The sequence below is a fragment of the Fringilla coelebs genome (genome assembly GCF_963513975.1).
Source record: "Fringilla coelebs genome assembly, chromosome: 4".
Classification (NCBI taxonomy): Eukaryota; Metazoa; Chordata; class Aves; order Passeriformes; family Fringillidae; genus Fringilla; species Fringilla coelebs.
Window position 1 is genome coordinate 562,156 of NC_140032.1, and position 17,784 is coordinate 579,939.

General features: G+C 53.7%; 1 protein-coding gene across 1 annotated transcript in view; it reads right to left on the minus strand.

Moving 5' to 3' along the window:
* The window catches only part of ALMS1 (ALMS1 centrosome and basal body associated protein), a gene marked incomplete at its 5' end in the record, with an annotated part of 55,949 nt that overhangs the window by 4,205 nt on the left and 33,960 nt on the right, over positions 1-17,784 (minus strand). The window contains 7 exons of the mRNA XM_084205091.1: positions 1,899-1,998; positions 4,281-4,344; positions 4,578-4,794; positions 5,274-5,512; positions 9,106-9,306; positions 10,192-10,303; positions 13,987-15,101. Of these exons, the coding sequence (XP_084061217.1) occupies positions 1,899-1,998; positions 4,281-4,344; positions 4,578-4,794; positions 5,274-5,512; positions 9,106-9,306; positions 10,192-10,303; positions 13,987-15,101 (2,048 nt within the window). The remainder of the gene's footprint in view (positions 1-1,898; positions 1,999-4,280; positions 4,345-4,577; positions 4,795-5,273; positions 5,513-9,105; positions 9,307-10,191; positions 10,304-13,986; positions 15,102-17,784) is intronic.

Genomic DNA, 17,784 nt, shown 5'->3' on the forward strand with positions numbered 1-17,784 from the left:
GGGACTGTGACACCACATGGGATGGGACTGTGCCACCCCATGGGATGGGACTGTGCCACCATGGGATGGGACTGTGCCACCACCCCGGGATGGGACTGTGTCACCACCATGGGATGGGACTGTGCCACCACCCTGGGATGGGACTGTGACACCACCCTGGGATGGGACTGTGACACCACCCTGGGATGGGACTGTGCCACCCCTGGGATGGGATGGGACTGTGCCACCACCTGGGATGGGACTGTGCCACCCCTGGGATGGGATGGGACTGTGCCACCCCCTGGGATGGGACTGTGCCACCACCCTGGGATGGGACTGTGCCACCCCAGGGGATGGGGCTGTGCCACCACCTGGGACTGTGCCACCCCAGGGGATGGGACTGTGCCACCCCCTGGGATGGGGCTGTGCCACCCCATGGGATGGGGCTGTGCCACCCCTGGGATGGGACTGTGCCACCCCATGGGATGGGACTGTGCCACCACCCTGGGATGGGACTGTGCCACCACCCTGGGATGGGACTGTGCCACCCCCTGGGGATGGGACTGTGCCACCACCCTGGGACTGTGCCACCCCCTGGGATGGGACTGTGCCACCACCCCTGGGATGGGACTGTGCCACCCCCTGGGATGGGGCTGTGCCACCCCATGGGATGGGACTGTGCCACCACCCTGGGATGGGACTGTGCCACCCCTGGGATGGGACTGTGCCACCACCCTGGGACTGTGCCACCCTGGGATGGGGCTGTGCCTCCACCCTGACACACAGGGGTCTGTTCTGACTCTGGCAGTGGGATTTTTTGTACTATTGCATTTGTATTTTTAATTTCCCTAGTAAAGAACTGTAATTCCTATTCCCACACCTTTGCCTGAGAGCCCCTTAATTTCAAAATTATTATAATTTGTAGGGAGGGTGTTACCATTTCCCATTTCAGGGGAGGCTCCTGCCTTCCCCAGCAGACACCTGGCTGTTCAAACAGAGACCCCTCAGCAGATCCCCGTGTCTGGGACTCCCTGAGGGAGCCTGGTGCTACAGAGGGGAGGGGGTGTCACATACAGGTAAAACCTTATTAAAGAAAAGCCTTCTAAAACCCGGCCTGGTTACTGTGAGATAAGAATTACAATAGTGACAATCAGTTAGCAAAACAATCTATTCTTGTGAGAAGGCAGTTCACACCTGTGGGGAGGAAAGCTCTACCCCTGAGAAACATTCACTCCCCAGGAGACAAGAATGTGAACATAGCTGGAAAGAGAAGGGTTTGATGGACACCTACACCAGCCATTGCCAGCCAGTGAGCTGAGTTTCACTGAACTGCTGACCACTTAGATTCAGGCATGGTGCCTTCTGATAACATATAAATATAACAAAATATATATTCATATAATATATAATTACATTAATACAAATATATAATAGAGATATATTTTATATATTCTATTTATTTTATATATTTATAGTTATGTAAATTTATATAAAATATATATTCAATATAAAATGTATTTTAAATATAGAAATATAATAGATATTATATAATATATAGAATGTATATTTTATACATATTAAAATATAGAGAGGACATATATTTTATTATATATTAATATAATAATTATATATTAATATAATAATGATATATTAATATTAATATATAAAATTTAATATATATATATTATTATATATATTAATATAATAAAACGTGAGCTATGTGAACAGAGATTTGGCTATTCTGCATGAAGAACAGGTGTCTGTCCATCTCCATCGTGACCAGAGGGGTACTGCACCCCCAGAGTTTGGTTAAGCTGGGCCCAGAGGGGTGTTGCACTCACAGTTTTGTAGACCCGAGCCCAGGGGGATGCTGCACCCCCAGTTTGGTTAAGCTGGGCCCAGAGGGGTGTTGCACTCACAGTTTTGTAGAGCTGAGCCCTCAGGCGGTAGGAGCTGTACTCCTGTTTCCTCTGCTCCTCTTCCCTCTTCCTCCTCACCTCGGGGAGCTGCTCGTACATCCTAACAGGAGAGGAAAGGCAAAACCAGAGATTTGAAACTGCCTGACACTAAAAACCACAGCTGCTGCACACAATATTAGAAAAGCCCTATAAAATATGGTTTAGGCCCTGCTACTTTAGATGAACTAGTAGCTAGCTTGTAAGTTCTTATGTGGAAAAATTAGATTGAGAATAAAGTTTGCATAACAACTTCTTCTTGTAAAGAAAAAAGTTATAACAAAGATCTGCCCTATGAGAATCTACAAAGAAAAAATGTAAACACCTGAAGGAAAAAAGCAATAACACATACATACACAAGCACCTTCTAACCAATGATTGAGTGTAAAGAACATTACTAACCAACTAGAGTCAAATACGTCTTTAAAACTGTATAAATATGAGCTTTATTTATGTATATTTATTTCTATATTTATACTAATTTTATATTTATATATTTGCTTTATTTATTTATTTATGTATTTATTTTAATATGAGCTTTATTCTTCCTGCATGAAGAAACTGAGTCCCATCTGCTTTACTGCAACACACATCCTCTGCTTTATCCCCACATCCCCAAGGGCTGCTGGCCAAGCACATCCCTGTGTCTGCAGTTAGCTGCTGTCCCACTGTGGAAGCAGCAGCACTACTCAGCAGCACTGAGCCTGGGAATTACTGCCCCTGGGACGGCTCTGCTGCCCCTGGGACGGCTCTGCTGCCCCTGGGACGGCTCTGTTAACCCTGGGATGGCTCTGCTAACCCTGGGACGGCTCTGCTGCCCCTGGGCTAGCTCTGCTGCCCCTGGGATGGCTCTGCTGCCCCTGGGACGGCTCTGCTGCCCCTGGGACGGCTCTGCTGCCCCTGGGACGGCTCTGCTGCCCCTGGGACGGCTCTGCTGCCCCTGGGACGGCTCTGTTAACCCTGGGACGGCTCTGCTGCCCCTGGGACGGCTCTGCTGCCCCTGGGACAGCTCTGCTGCCCCTGGGACAGCTCTGCTGCCCCTGGGACGGCTCTGCTGCCCCTGCAATGCCTCTCCTGCCCCTGCAACGCCTCTCCTGCCCCTGCAACGCCTCTCCTGCCCCTGCAACGCCTCTCCTGCCCCTGGAACTGCCCCTCTCCTGCCCCAGCACCTCCCCAGAGCAGCACCTGTAGCTCTGCCCTGCTGTGGTGACCCAGCTGGTGCTCAGTGTCCCGCATGTCCCCAGCCCAGGACAGCCCCATGTCCCTCCAGCCACGGCAGGAGTTCAGCACAGCAATCAGCTCACTGAAGCTTTTCAGGCATTTCCAAAATTCCATGCTTTCAGTAGTGTTGCCCTGCTTTGTCTTCTCCTGTGCTGATGCTTCCCCAAGTTTTCCTTCAATCCTGGAACGGTTTGGGTTGGAAGGACCTCCAAGCCCATCCAGTGCCACCCCTGCCATGGGCAGGGACATCTTCCCCAGACACCCTAAGAATACTCTTAAATGCTAAAAATCATTAAAATGTATCATGAAAATCATTAAAATCATTAAAATCACCAAGGGGTTTATTTTATATATTGTCTATTCCAGCAGGCGTTTGGTGGAATCACAGAGAAACCAAGGTTGGCAGAAACCTCTGGAGGCCACCAAGCTCAAAGCAGGGTAAATTCCAAGGCTGGAGCAGGCTGCTCAGGCCTCATCCCACCAACCTGTGATTATTTCCAAGGCTCTGCCACCTCTGCTGGTCCTGGCCCAGCACTTCCCATCCCATTCCCAGCAAAATTCAGCTGCAGTGAACTCCCATTCTTTACTATCCCTTCCCATGCCCCCTCTGCAGCACAGCTGCTCCAAGGGTAAATCCATGGCAGTGTGCTGGGCACTGCAGAGATGAATGACTGCAGTCAGAAATAACACAAACCCTACCCTAAGGTGCCTTTTCCAAGGGTAAAAGTCTCTGCATTCCCTTGGGGTGATTATTTCTATAGAAAGCCTCTTCCTTTGGGGGAATGCTGCCTCGCTGCTGCCCCGATTACCCACTTGGGTCATTTGTGAGCTTCCTCAGATGCTCCACTGTCCCCCAGCCATTCCCTCTCCAAGTGGGACCCAGTTTGCTGTGGATGGCTGGCACTGCAGCAGAATCCTAGGTTTAGCTACAGAAATGATTTTCCAAAATGATTTTGTTACTTGGAACTTCCAAGTAGGACATTTCTCCCTCTGATAAGGCACCTGCATTTCTCACTGAAAAAGCTGAATTATTTGCACACCCAGTTCTTTGACTGCAGGCAGGATTCAAAGCTCTTCCCTACCCAGGGCACTGATCCACCTGCAATAAAATTCCCTGAACTTTACCTTTTAGATCTTTGAAACATTTCATGCTTGGGAATTGCTCTTCTTTTTTCTCTCATCAGGAAACCTGAACAGAAAATTTTGAGAGAAGGGAACGATGAACGAGTTTGTTACAGCAACAATGTGAGTCCTTTGTAAGGTTTATAGAAGTTCTTACAAAAACCTCTTTATAAGATCTTACAGACAACAGGGTTAAATAACCGTAATGGCTTTAGGAGAAACACAGAGTAAATAAATACACCCTGAAGCACAATGTGGAGTTCGTTAAACCAAGGAATTCAAAGCAGAACCCCGAAGTACCTCGGCTGGACACCAGGTGGTTTGCAGTCCTGCGGTCCTTCCTCCTCCCTGCAGGCTGCAACAGCTGCTGGGGTGGCAGCATGGGCTCCCTCTGGGCTGGCAGCATGGGCTCCCTCTGGGACGTGTGCAGCCTCCTCTCCTCGCGGAGCAGCCGCAGGTGCCGCAGGCGCTGCCCCGAGCGCGAGATGAAGTCGGGGCGGTGCAGGGCCAGGGCCTCCTGAGGGCACACAAACACACCCTGCCTGGCCAAGCTGGGGCTGGCAGCTGCAGGGGAGACCCAGAACACCCACCACGAAGCCCAGAGCATGGGAAAATCCCATCACAATACTGGGTGCAATATAAAACTCCCATCCTTGAGGCTGGTAGGTGCTCAGAGGCCAGCAGCCTCTGAGCCTCTGGTTTAACAACGTGGAAATAAACTGGCCAGAAAGGGAAAAACCCCAAAATAATAGGAAAGAATAATAAAAACTCATTTTGATCTCATCCTGTGGACACCTCAGCACTGTTTCTGCGTGGAAACAAGTGTGGTGGGACGTTCTGTCAGCTCCATCCCCCTGGCTCCTGAAGCCTAGGGGTTTAACCCCTGTAATACCAGACCAAGTCAAATACTGGGGAAATAACTTGGGGCAGTATCCTGGGGAAAGCCAGAGCATTCCAGGATGTGCCCCAGCAGCGCCTGGGTCAGGGGGGCCTCACCTGCAGCGTGAGCTTGCCCAGGGGCCGCCCCAGCCCCCCGCCAGCCCCCGTGGCTGTCACTGCTCCCTGGCCCAGGCTGGGCTGCTCCTCCCAGTTCTTCTCCCGCAGGGGCTCTCTCCAGGGCCTTGTGCTGCTCCAGGGCTCAAACCAGGCTGGCCCAGGGCCAGGACTGGCGCTGCACTGGTTTTCCTTCCTCGACTCACATTCCAACTCCTCTGCTGGGACGAGCCACGGAGTCCCTGTTAAAAGAGCACGGATGAGAAAGAAGATTTGAGGCAATTCCTGTGCCTGTTGTCCATCCCAATCCATGGTCCTTTATTCCTGCAGGAATGAGGGGACACAGCCAGGAGAGGTGATGCCAGCTGACCCGAGGGGCATCCCAGATCATGGTCAGGAGACAGAGTCGAGGGAAGAGGAAGGGGAGCACTTGGAATGATGGTGCTGTGACCTCCCAAGTCACATCAGGCACAGTGGAGCCCTCCTGGGGGTGGGAAAGTGGGCAGGGGCTCTCCAGGGTCCCACCAGTGCCTACAGGGGGTTCCAAGGAGGCTGCAGAGGGACCTGGGACAAGGGGAAACGGCCTGAAGCTGAAGGAGGGCAGGTTTTCACCAGGTATTCACAGACATTTACCAGCAATCACACATTTTTAAGGAGCTTTTCTGCTGGCCTAAGCCCTGTGGCTCTTCACCCATGTTTTGGAAGATCAAATGCTTTCCATCTTCCAAATGTTCAGCATGTCTTCAAGAATTCAGTTACTCACAGTTTACACACACAATGATGTGAATACCTCAGCTGGGATTCTGAGCAGATATTCTGAATTTTCTAAATTAAACCCTTATGAGAAAGAATGATCAGTCCCCACAACAACAACAGTGATGAGTAAGGGAAATATTTTTAAACATTTAATTGTGACGTTGTGAAGAGTGGCAGGAATTTAAGAGACAAAAAAAAAATTAAAACGTCAGGAGACTCCACCAGCAGCCTAAAAATGCAACTCTCAAAACCAGTCGAGTTCTTCCCAATTTTCACTCAAGTACTCTGGAAAAATCTCCTGGGAAGCCTCAGGGCATGAGACATTAAGGACAAGTGGCTCACCAGCACTGAGAGTTGAACAGAACCTTTTGTCTCTCAGAAATTCCCGTTAAGCACCTACAGGATTGCCACCTCTCCCCCGAGTTTACTCCTCCCTAATGACTGCACTCCCTGCTGTAACACCCTTCATGGCTGAAACCGCCGTCAGAGCCCGGCACTGCAATGCCTGGCGGGCTTTTGTTGAACTCCCATGACATGCCTAGGAGGAGGCTGTGGCAGGGTCAGCCCTGTGGGGCCCATGAGCCTGCAGGGGGGATGCCCTGGGGAGATGCACCTCAGGCTCTGGGCATTCCTCACAGCTCAGGGTGAGCAAGGACGCTTCTTCCCCCATGGTGCTCTGCAGTTCTGTGTCAATTCATCCAGCTCTGTCCTGCCCATGCCTTCCCTACCGCTTTTACCCTGTATGTTCATGTTCTAGAGAGTTCTCCCTTCCCTGTTAGCCCATCGGTTTGTGTAACCCTGCCCATCCACCCTGGTATCCCCTGTTGTGTGGAATCCTCTGAATCCTCCCCCCGGGAGATCCCCAGGGATTGCCCTGCCTTGGAAGAAGCTACCACAGAGTTTTGCCCACCTGGGCTGATGGAGAGGACTCAGCCCATGGTGCTCTGCAGCACTGCTGCCAATCCACATCAGACTGCCTCCCCCAGGGGCCAGCTGACCCTGCCCACCCCAATCACCCATCCCTCATCCCTCCTACAGGCTGCTGCCCCTTGCTCACCCCTGAGCCCTCAGGTCACTGGCCACTGACCCCATACTTGAACCTGCGCACACCCCACGGTTTGTCTTTGTCCCTGATCCTTTGGTGTGCTTTGCAATAACCCTTCTCTGGAATGCACCATGCAAAGACCCTTCCTGTGCTTCCTCTGCTGAGCTATCTGTGGTGTGTGTGTGCATGGACCTGAAATGGCTGTTTTGGTGCCCTTACTCTGAGCAGCTTCTGAAGGAGACACCTCAAGGAAGGCTGCAGCATTTCTACCACTCTGCCATGCTGCAACACTGTTGGTGCCTTCCTTGTGTACCACCCTGAACCCTCAGACCACCGGATCCCTGATTCCCTCCTCCTGTATTTTTACCCTGGACTCTCCTCTGTGTTTGTCTCTGGCCCCTGGACCCCCTCAGCATTGTCTGAACAAAAGCACATTGGAACTCCATGCCTGGACCCCCCTGTACCTTCCCCCCGAGCTGCTGTGTGTGTGCTGAGACAGGAGGTTAGGAGTTAACTGAGGTTAGAAACCCATTCCAGATTTAGGTGAAGTGTGCTGCTCTGAATTGTTTCATCTGTAGAGTCTATCCATTTGCTGGGCTCGTAAAAAACCCGTGCTTGCAACAGCCTGCAGCTCACAAAGCTGCCTCAAACAAGGTGAAAAGAATGTGCACTTCCAAGACAGAAGAAAACCAGAGGGGCCCCTTGGACCTTAAAACAAGATGCAAACTAAAACTAAAGCTGCAGGAGATGGATGGACAACCAGAGGGCTGTCTGCACAAGAACTGATCAGAACTAATTGTGAAAAATAAATACACATAAACCTATTGCAAAACTTAATGCACGGCAACAGGTTAAGGGACAAAAAGGAATTTGAGACTCTCAAGAGCACACATACCTTTAGAAATTGTTCAGCTTGTACCAGCGCTGTAATAAACACAGCACTTTTTAACTCTAATTAGTTGAGAAGTCCTCTGTCCATAGATGAGTGTGTGTGCTGTGCTCTCGGGGCTCCTGCCCCTTGGCACGGGATGCTCTCGGGGCAGGCTGTGCCCACCACCACCCCACGGACTGTGACACAGCCTGGGTGTCCCTGGCCCTGCCCAGGGTGTCCCAGCCCTGCCCTGGCTGTCCCCAGCCCTGCCCCAGGTGTATCTGGCTGTGGCCCAGCTGTCCCCAGCCCTGCCCTGGCTGTCCCCAGCTCTGCCCCAGGTGTATCTGGCTGTGGCCCGGGTGTCCCAGGCCTGCCCTGGCTGTCCCCACCTCTGCCCCAGGTGTATCTGGCTGTGCCCCGGCTGTCCCCAGCCCTGCCCTGGCTGTCCCCAGCCCTGTCCTGGCTGTCCCCAGCCCTGCCCCAGGTGTATCTGGCTGTGGCCCGGGTGTCCCAGGCCTGCCCTGGCTGTCCCCAGCCCTGCCCCAGGTGTATGTGGCCATGCCCCGGCTGTCCCCAGCTCTGCCCCGGGTGTCCCCAGCCCTGCCCCGGCTGTCCCCAGCCCTGCCCCGGGTGTCCCCAGCCCTGCCCCGGGTGTCCCCAGCCCTGCCCCAGGTGTATGTGGCCGTGCCCAGGGTGTCCCAGCCCTGCCCTGGCTGTCCCCAGCCCTGCCCCAGGTGTATCTGGCTGTGCCCCGGGTGTCCCCAGCCCTGCCCCAGGTGTATCTGGCCGTGCCCCAGGTGTCCCCAGGCCTGCCCTGGCTGTCCCCACCTCTGCCCCACGTGTATCTGGCTGTGCCCCGGCTGTCCCCAGGCCTGCCCCGGCTGTCCCCAGCTCTGCCCCAGGAGTATCTGGCCGTGCCCCGGGGTGTCCCCAGCCCTGCCCTGGCTGTCCCCAGCCCTGCCTCAGGTGTCCCCAGGCCTGCCCCACGTGTATCTGGCTGTAATCTGGCTGTCCCCAGGCCTGCCCCGGCTGTCCCCAGCTCTGCCCCAGGTGTATCTGGCCCTGCCCCAGGTGTCCCCAGCTCTGCCCCGGCTGTCCCAGCCCTGTCCCAGGAGGATCCAGCCGTGCCCCGAGGTGTCCCCAGCGCTGTCCCAGGTGCTGACCTTGCTGGAAGTGCAGCCTGCTCCTCCTGGTCCGTGTGTCTGTCAGGAGCCTGCCCGGCTGTGCCCGGGGCTGCTGCCAGGCTGTGCCCTGGCCCTGCCCCGGGGGCTCCCACAGCTGCTGGCTGCTCCTGGGCGTGGGGAAGGTCACCCCAACGTCCCGGGTGTTCCTCTTGGTGGCACTGCTGACGATCTCCAGGTCCCCTGGAATGGAAACCAAGCAGGGACGGCTCAGTCCCTGGGAGTGTGCCAGGGCAGGGAATGACCCCACTCCAGCCAGGAGTGAAGAACCACGTGCTTCACCCACCTCCAACAGTCCAAACCTTTTACATTTCTATTTTACACTTCCCCAAAGCAAGGAGAGTTTCCAGTGACTCGGGATTGTTACTGCATGATAATCTGAGGGAAATTAAAACCAAACACCCCAAGCAAAATATACATTTATCTGGGGGTGGGAATTCAACTGGAATTAACTCTGCCCTATGAAAATCCTTCCCTGATTCAATCTGCTTGCACACAAGCAGGAATAAATAAATAATTGCTGTATCTGATGAATAAACCAAGGCCATTACTCAATGTGATGATGGGGAGTTGGCGTGGAAATGAAAGCAATGAAGAAACTGCTAATTGCCACCAGAAAAAGCCCAACTGCAGAACTGCACCAGGCCAGGAGCAGCTCGGGACTGAAATAGAATTTAACACCCAAAATATTCCCAGGAAGAACATGGAACACTGCAGTTGCCTTCTGAAATAGCATATGCCTACAAAACCCATTCTGGGAGGAACAGATGTCTTGGGGAAAAAACAATAGATAAAAAAAGGCAGCTCACCTTTGCCATTGAAATGGAGCACAAGCTGAGGTTAACAAACTTACAAGTGAGAAAACTGGTTTTTAAAGCAGCCCAAGAATGGCAATTAAACAGCTCACGTTCACTGAACACATCACCCCTCCCTGACAGCATTTGGAGTGAATTTGGAGGGTACTGCCTGTACAGACCCATCCCCAGGAACACCCAGACCGTGGAGAGCAGGTTCCAAAGGCAGGAGAGGCAGCAGGAGCCCAGGGAGGTGTGGGATTCAGGGCCTCACCTGCCTGGATCCCTTTGTTCAGCATCCGCGCCCGTCGCTTGTGGCTCAGGGCACAGCTGGGCCCCCAGGAGCTGCTGCTGGCACAGGTGGAATCTGAGAAGGGCACAGCGCTCTATAAAAACAGGCAAAGGAACAGGAATTCCTGAAATTCCAACCAAAACAGCAGCAAACAGGATCTAAACAGAAAGAAGTCATTGCTTTTCCCTTGTTGTACCTTGGCTCTGTCGTTGTTAATGCTGAGCCCAGGCTGATCTGTCCCCCTGCTCTCACAAAACCCAGCCCTGGCTCCCCCCCGGGCACTTCCAGCAGCCTGGTTTGGTACATTATTGAACAGAACATTATTTACATTATAAAAGCACATTATTTCTGTGGGAAGAGCTTGCTGGCATTTGAGTCAGGACAGCACTGGGCATCCTCCAACCCACCTGGGGCTGTTCAGCTGAAGGGAGAGCTCAGAGCCACCTCCAGGCCTGAAGGGAGGTGGAGAGGCACTGAAGACAAGGATGGAGGGACAGGAGCCAGGGAATGTCCCAAGCTCTGCCAGAGGGCAGGGCTGGATGGGATCTTGGGAATTGGGAATTGTTCCCTAGGGTGGGCAGGCAAAACCCTTTCAGAGCAGAGGAAGCTCCCTCACCCTGTGATCCTCACCAGAGTCCTCCAGGTGGGAGAAATTCAGCTCCATAAACCCAAGAAATAGGAGGGACATGGAAGGAGTAGGGCTGAGGAGAGTGTCACACCTTCATTCACACCAGCCAGCTGTGAAAGCTGCAGGGCTGGACACAGATCAATGTGCAGATCACACCCTGATTCCAATTAATAAAGCCATTAAAGCAGGAAGGCTGTCCCAAGCCTTGGCTCTGGGGGCTTTATTAACACCAGTGACCTGGCAGCACCTCCAGGCTCCCAGCACACCCTGACAGTGCCCACAGCTCCCTGAGCTCCAGCTCTAATTGCAGAACTGCAATCAGGAACCTGGAAATGATCTGGTGTCCTGTGAGTAACCCCCAACAAACACCAGCCTCTTTATTCCCTTCACTGGAGCTCCATCACCCCAAACCAAACTCAGTACTAGAAGGAGGCCATTCTGGCTCCCATCAACCTGCTTTTCTCTAATTTCCTGTAACTATCCCAGCTCCAGGAGAGGCACTGCACAGATGCATGGATCTGGATTTCCTTTCAGATAATACAGCACTTGAATTGTGGAGGTGTGAATTTGAATTATGTGCTTGGCAAAGACGTGTCACACCAGGGAGAAAAGCCCCCAACATCCCCTCCCCTGCCCTGCAGCAGTGGCCAGCAGCAGCCACCCAGCCTGGGCAGTGCCAGAACATTCCTGCTGGCACGGGAATGATCCCTGCTCCCCACCTCCAGCTCTGCACCTGCTGCCACACGGCAGCTCCAGCAGGAGAACCCCCAGGGAGGCTCTGGAGCTGCACATGCACAAAGCTGGAGCAGCCTTGGTGCGAGCAGGGCTGACACTGGGCTCCCCAAGCCGAGCCCCAAATGCAGCATTCCCACAGGGACTGGGCAGGGATCTCTCTGGGAGCTGGGCTCCTGCTCAGAACCAGACACTTGCGCTAAAAATACAAATAAAGCTTGACTTTTCCTCAGCTAAACAGCCCAGAGGTGACCAACATCTGAATTTAAAATGAAATTTGCTATTTTGCCATCTATCTTCTCTCACTCCTTATTTGAGGCGGGTCATGTGTGTCTTCAGATGGATTTTTTAAAAAGAATATTTCACCAGCAGACAAGAAATGTGAGTTTCTAAAGCCATGGGGGCTCAATGAGCCTTTAAAGGGTTATTCCCCATAGCATTAATTCCCTTTGTCATCTCACAGGTGATTTAACAGGTTAAAAAATCAGATTTGGGTTTAAGGTTCAATAAACCCTGAAAAATTCATCTTGTGAATGGAAGGTGGAATAAAATCATCTTCTCCATTCTACAACTGTGCCAGAAATGTAGGATCCTAATACTGGTGTTCTGGCTAATAGTCCTAACATTGCAAAGTTCAGAACAGTTTTATTTAACCTTCAAATAAATGTTATGAATAAAAATATTAAATAACATATTTTTAAACCATTCTTCACCTTCAAAAATATTGTTTCTTCCCCAGATTAATTTAGTTATTGGCATTATTTTTAATTATTTCATAATTCACTGGCTTATTTGACAAACAGACTTGGAGCTGTTTCTATAAAATAAAATAGTATTTATTTTAATATTAATATTAGTATTAATATTAAATTAAATCTGGTAGTAACAATGCCAGTCCCATTTTCATCTGGAAATACAAAAAAATGAAAGAGGTAATTCAATATTCCTCACTTGTTCTGTACTTTTCAGCATTCCTCTGGATTACAGAACCCCTGAACTCTGTAATTCCTAACTAAAACCACCAAATCCAGGCTGAGTCCTAGCTAAGAACATTTCCATTTCTCCTGCCAAGGGCAACAGCCAACTTCACCTGCAGGAATTATTCCCTCCCCTTTCCAACAGCTGCACTGCAGAGCTCTCACCTGGAATTCTCAGCTCTTTAAAGAAAAAAACCTCACAACCAGCCAGACAAATCAATTTACACATTTTTACAAGCCCAGCAGCAGAGGAACTCCAATAATTGTATGGATCCTTGCCCAGGGATGTCCTGGCTGGAATTTCCATCAGATTTCCAACCCCACTGCGCCTGCAGGTACCTGTTCCCAAGGATCAGGGACAGCAGGACCTGTCCCAAGGGAATGGGACAAGGGGGGCACCCCCAGGTAGTGTGTGCCAGCCTGAGCTGCTGCCCTGGCTCCTGCAGGATCTGTCCCCAAGGGAATGGGACAAGGAGGGCACCCCAGGTGGTGTGTGCCAGCCTGAGCTGCTGCCCTGGCTCCAGCAGGATCTGTCCCCAAGGGAATGGGACAAGGAGGGCACCCCAGGTGGTGTGTGCCAGCCTGAGCTGCTGCCCTGGCTCCTGCAGGATCTGTGTTCCCAAGGGAATGGGGACAAGGAGGGCACCCCAGGTGGTGTGTGCCAGCCTGAGCTGCTGCCCTGGCTCCAGCAGGATCTGGGTTCCCAAGGGAATGGGACAAGGAGGGCACCCCCAGGTGGTGTGTGCCAGCCTGAGCTGCTGCTCTGGCTCTAGTTGGATCTGATCTGTCCCCAAGGGAATGGGGACAAGGAGGGCACCCCCAGGTAGTGTGTGCCAGCCTGAGCTGCTGCTCTGGCTCTAGTTGGATCTGATCTGTCCCCAAGGGAATGGGGACAAGGAGGGCACCCCCAGGTAGTGTGTGCCAGCCTGAGCTGCTGCTCTGGCTCTAGTTGGATCTGATCTGTCCCCAAGGGAATGGGACAAGGAGGGCACACCCACATGGTGTGTGCCAGCCTGAGCTGCTGCCCTGGCTCCAGCAGGATCTGTCCCCAAAGGAATGGGGACAAGGAGGGCACCCCCAGGGGGTGTGTGCCAGCCTGAGCTGCTGCCCTGGCTCCTGCAGACTCAGACCTTGGCTGGGGCTGCCCCATGGAAGGCAGAAGCCTCCCCTGCAAACCAGTGACCCCCAGTGATTCCCAGAGATTCCCAGTGACTCCCAAAGATTCCCAGAGAGTCAACGTGACTCTCAGCAGGTTCCTAGTGATTCCCAGAGATTCCCAGTGATTCCCAGAGAGTCCCAGTGACTCTCAGCAGGTTCCCAGTGACTCCCAGAAATTCCCAGTGATTCTCAGAGATTCCCAGTGACTCTCAGAGATTCCCAGAGCTGCAGCAGTGGGGCTCCCGTGGGGATGGAGCAGGGCTGGGCTCAGGGGGCTCTTACCTGGCTCTGCTGGCCCTTCCCGAGGCTCTGAGCAGCCCCCTGGGGACATCCCCCAGCCCCAGCTCCTCCACTCTGCTCGTGCCACTCCTCGGAGCGCCTCTTCTGCTGGCTGATGGCACGGTACAGCCGGGCCAGCCTCGGGGACAGCTCTGGGGCCAGCTCTGGGGCCGGGCTGGGGGTGTCCGTGCTCGGGGCCAGCCTGTGCTGCCCGAAGGCCCGGAGCAGCCTGGCCGTGTCGATGGTGGACAGGGACAGGGACAGGGAGCTGCTGTCCCCGGAGGCAGGGGAGGTGTCCAGCCCCGTCCCCGTGTCCCACGCCGAGGTGCTGCAGGTGCTGCAGCTGCTGGGCTCTCTGCTCAGCCTGGTCTCTGAGGAGCTGTCACTCGGGATGTCCAGGTGCTGCTGCTCCTCCAGGATCCTGCTCAGGTGCCGGATCGCCTTCTGCCCCGGCCTGGCTGCCCTGAGCTCCCCCGGGCTGCCGCTGCTGCCACGGCTCACACGTGGCCTCCGTCCCACTCGTGCCTCCTTCGGCTCCGTGCTGCTCCCAGACCTGGCTTTTCCTGCCAGCCCAGCTTCTGGCTGTTCCCTTCCCTGCATTTCCTGCTCAGGAACGCTCTCCCCAGCAGCTGCGGGTGCCAGGGTGTGCCTGACGGGATTCTGCAGGAGCCTGGCCAGCCGATCCAGGCGCTCCACGAGGGACAGCTCTCCGTTCCTCCTGAGCTGCTGCTGCGTGCCCTGGTGCTCCAGGAACCTCAGCCACAGCTCCTGCAGGCTGCCCCCGGCGTGGCCTCTCTGCCGCGGTGCCTTCCCCAGGCCGTCCTGCGGGTGAGCCGCGGGGCCCCGCGGCCCGGGATCGGCGCCAGCTGCCCCGGGCCCAAAGGACGCCCTGGCACTCGGCTCCTCGCTCCTGCTGTCATCAGCCTCTGCAGGGAGGGCAAAGAACTGCCCTGCCGTGCCCTGGGGGGCAGCCCCCGAGGAGGGGGCAGCGTGTGCAGCTCCAGCCCCGGCCCCGGGGGGCTCCCTGGGACGCTGGCAGCCGCTCTGCCCGGCGGGCACGGCGCGGGGCTCAGGGACACCACGGGAGGGTTCCACACGCTGGCAGCCATCTGGGAGCTCTGCAAGACAGAAAACACCTGAATGTTCTGCTGCTCGGCTCGAAGCGGAGAATTTTCATCCCAAAACTCCCAAACCACCACCAAGGATTAAAAGCACGATCACTGAGCTCATTCCCAAATGCAGTGAACTTGGAGATGAGGTTTGAGCATTACTAAAATCACACAAACAAATGTTTTCTACCTCTTGCAACATAGAATCCAAGAGAATTTATATCCAAGTGAATCTGGGAGGAATCTAATTCCACCTCAGGGAGCTGCCCTGACCAGCCCTGAACTGAGCCTTTATTAGAGCCATGGAAGGGACCCAAAGCCCATCCAGGGCCACAGGCACGGACACCTCCCCCTACCCCAGGGTGCCTCCAGTCCCATCCAGCCTGGCCCTGGACACTGCCAGGGATGGGGATGCCCTGGCCCTTCCATGAAGCACACACAGCACGAGCCAGGACCACTCTCCAAAACAGCTTTAAAGTGATTTTTAATATAATGTAAAAACTATCCAGTTTTAAAGTGTGCCCTGTGTTTTTTGCAGAAAGGATTGGGTGGCTGGATCTCCTCCCTGCCCAGCAGAGGGGCTGTGGTGGAACACAGAGATCACAGATGCTGCAGCCAGGTCCAGCCTCACTAACTCTGGAAGTGCAGGAATTTTTCTTCCCATACAAGGGCAATGTTTATAAACTTGTGTAAGAGGCTTCCTCCACATCCTCCTGACAAATGAGATCAGGCTTGGGAATGCCAGGCAGAACTTTGCTATTCCTGGCTTTTTAGAAAGTTACCAAGAAATGGAAGGAATGTAAACAGGCAAAAAATAAAAATAAGTTTGTATAGAGAAACTTTTTTTTAAAAAAAATACATAACTTGCATAATTTTAAGCTCTAGACAAGCTCTGTGGGTAGAGGTAATCTTTTATTAGATCATCTAAAAATATGGTTGAAGAAGTCAGGGAAGATTTAAGACATTCAAGTCTTTCTTCTGAAAGCTTCTTTAAAGTTCCAGCTGCACTGGCTGCCTTCACAAAATATTCTTTCTCCTTACAGTTCTTTTCTTACCTGGGCCTTCAGACCATCACAGCAATAAAAAAATCCTAGGAGATAATTTTATGTTAACACTTTTGTTCCCCTCTCATTTTTATCCAGGTTATTGATGTGGCAGCCTTACATAATCACTGAAATTTTCCTGTGCAAATAAAAATTGTCTTCTGGAAACATCAAAATCTCTCCATTCTGAGAGGAAAAGCTTCAAAGAAAAAAATGCCACCCGATGTGAAAAATGAAAATAATCAGATGGAAACCCTATCAACACATCAGAACAGGAACCATCAGGCCAGCAGCTGCTGCAGGAGAGATGCAGCCACCCAGGAGTGGTCTGGCTCCAGCCACCTGTGCACAGAACCCAGCATCAGGCACTCAGTCAGTGTCTGTGCTGTACAAAGTGTCCACGAGGATCATTTCAGCTGCTGCCACCAGAGCCAGCGTGGCACCCAGGGCTGGGCTCAGCCTGACCCCCCTGGGGCAGCATCCTCAGCACACAGAGCCTGGAGTGCAAACCCTGACCTTCCTCCCAGGGCAGCTCCTCCAGCCAGGCAGGCAGGGCAGGGACAGGGCAGGGACAGGGCAGGGACAGGGACAGGGACAGGGACAGGGACAGGGACAGGGCAGGGACAGGGCAGGGACAGGGCAGGGACAGGGCAGGGACAGAGACAGGGACAGGGACAGGGACAGGGACAGGGACGGGACAGGACAGGGACAGGGACAGGGACAGGGCAGGGACAGGGCAGGGACAGGGCAGGGACAGGGCAGGGACAGGGCAGGGACAGGGACAGGGACAGCAGCACACTGAGCTCGAGCTCCAGGACAAGCAGGGCACAAAAAGAACCTGATGTGACATCACAGGACAGCAGTGTCCCTGGGCAGGGACAGCCCCAGCCCAGCTCACAGAACTCACAGAATGGCCAGGTTGGGAGAGACCTTCAAATCCTCGAGTCCAGCCCAGCCCCAAGCCCCAACTCAGCCCTGGCCCCCAGTGCCACTCCAGGCTGTGTTAAACACCCCCAGGGATGGGGACTGCACCCCCTCCCCTGCAGCCATTCCACAGCTTTATCACCTTTCTGGAAAAGCTTTCCCTGCTCTCCAGGCTGAATTTCCCTTGGCACAGCTCAGGCTGTGTGCTCTGGCTGTGTCAGTGCTGCTGCAGACAGAGCCCAGCCCAGCTGAGCACAGGCACCTTTCAGGAGCTGTGAGAGCGATGAGGGCAGCCCTGAGCCTCCTTTCCTCCAGGCTGAGCCCCCCCAGCTCCCTCAGGGCTCCTCTCAGGGTTTGTGTTCCCAGCCCCTCTCCAGCCCCCTCTGGATGGGCTCAAACATCTCAAAGTCCTTCCCAAGCTGAGGGGCCAGAGCTGGGCACAGCCCTCGAGGTGTGCCCCCAGCAGTGCCCAGCACAGGGGCAGAAGGCTCTCCCAGCTCAGGAAATCCAGCTGGCTACAGCCACAGGGAATTCCTGACAATCCCTGGAGGCACAGGAATGCCAGCAAATACTGATGGCCAAGTTTTCCATGGAATCCTGCAAAGGATTGGGTTGGAAGGATCTGAAATCTCATCCGGTGCCACCCCTGCCATGGCAGGGATGCCTCCCACTGTTCCAGGCTGCTCCCAGCCCTGTGCAGCCTGGCCTGGGACATTCCAGGGATG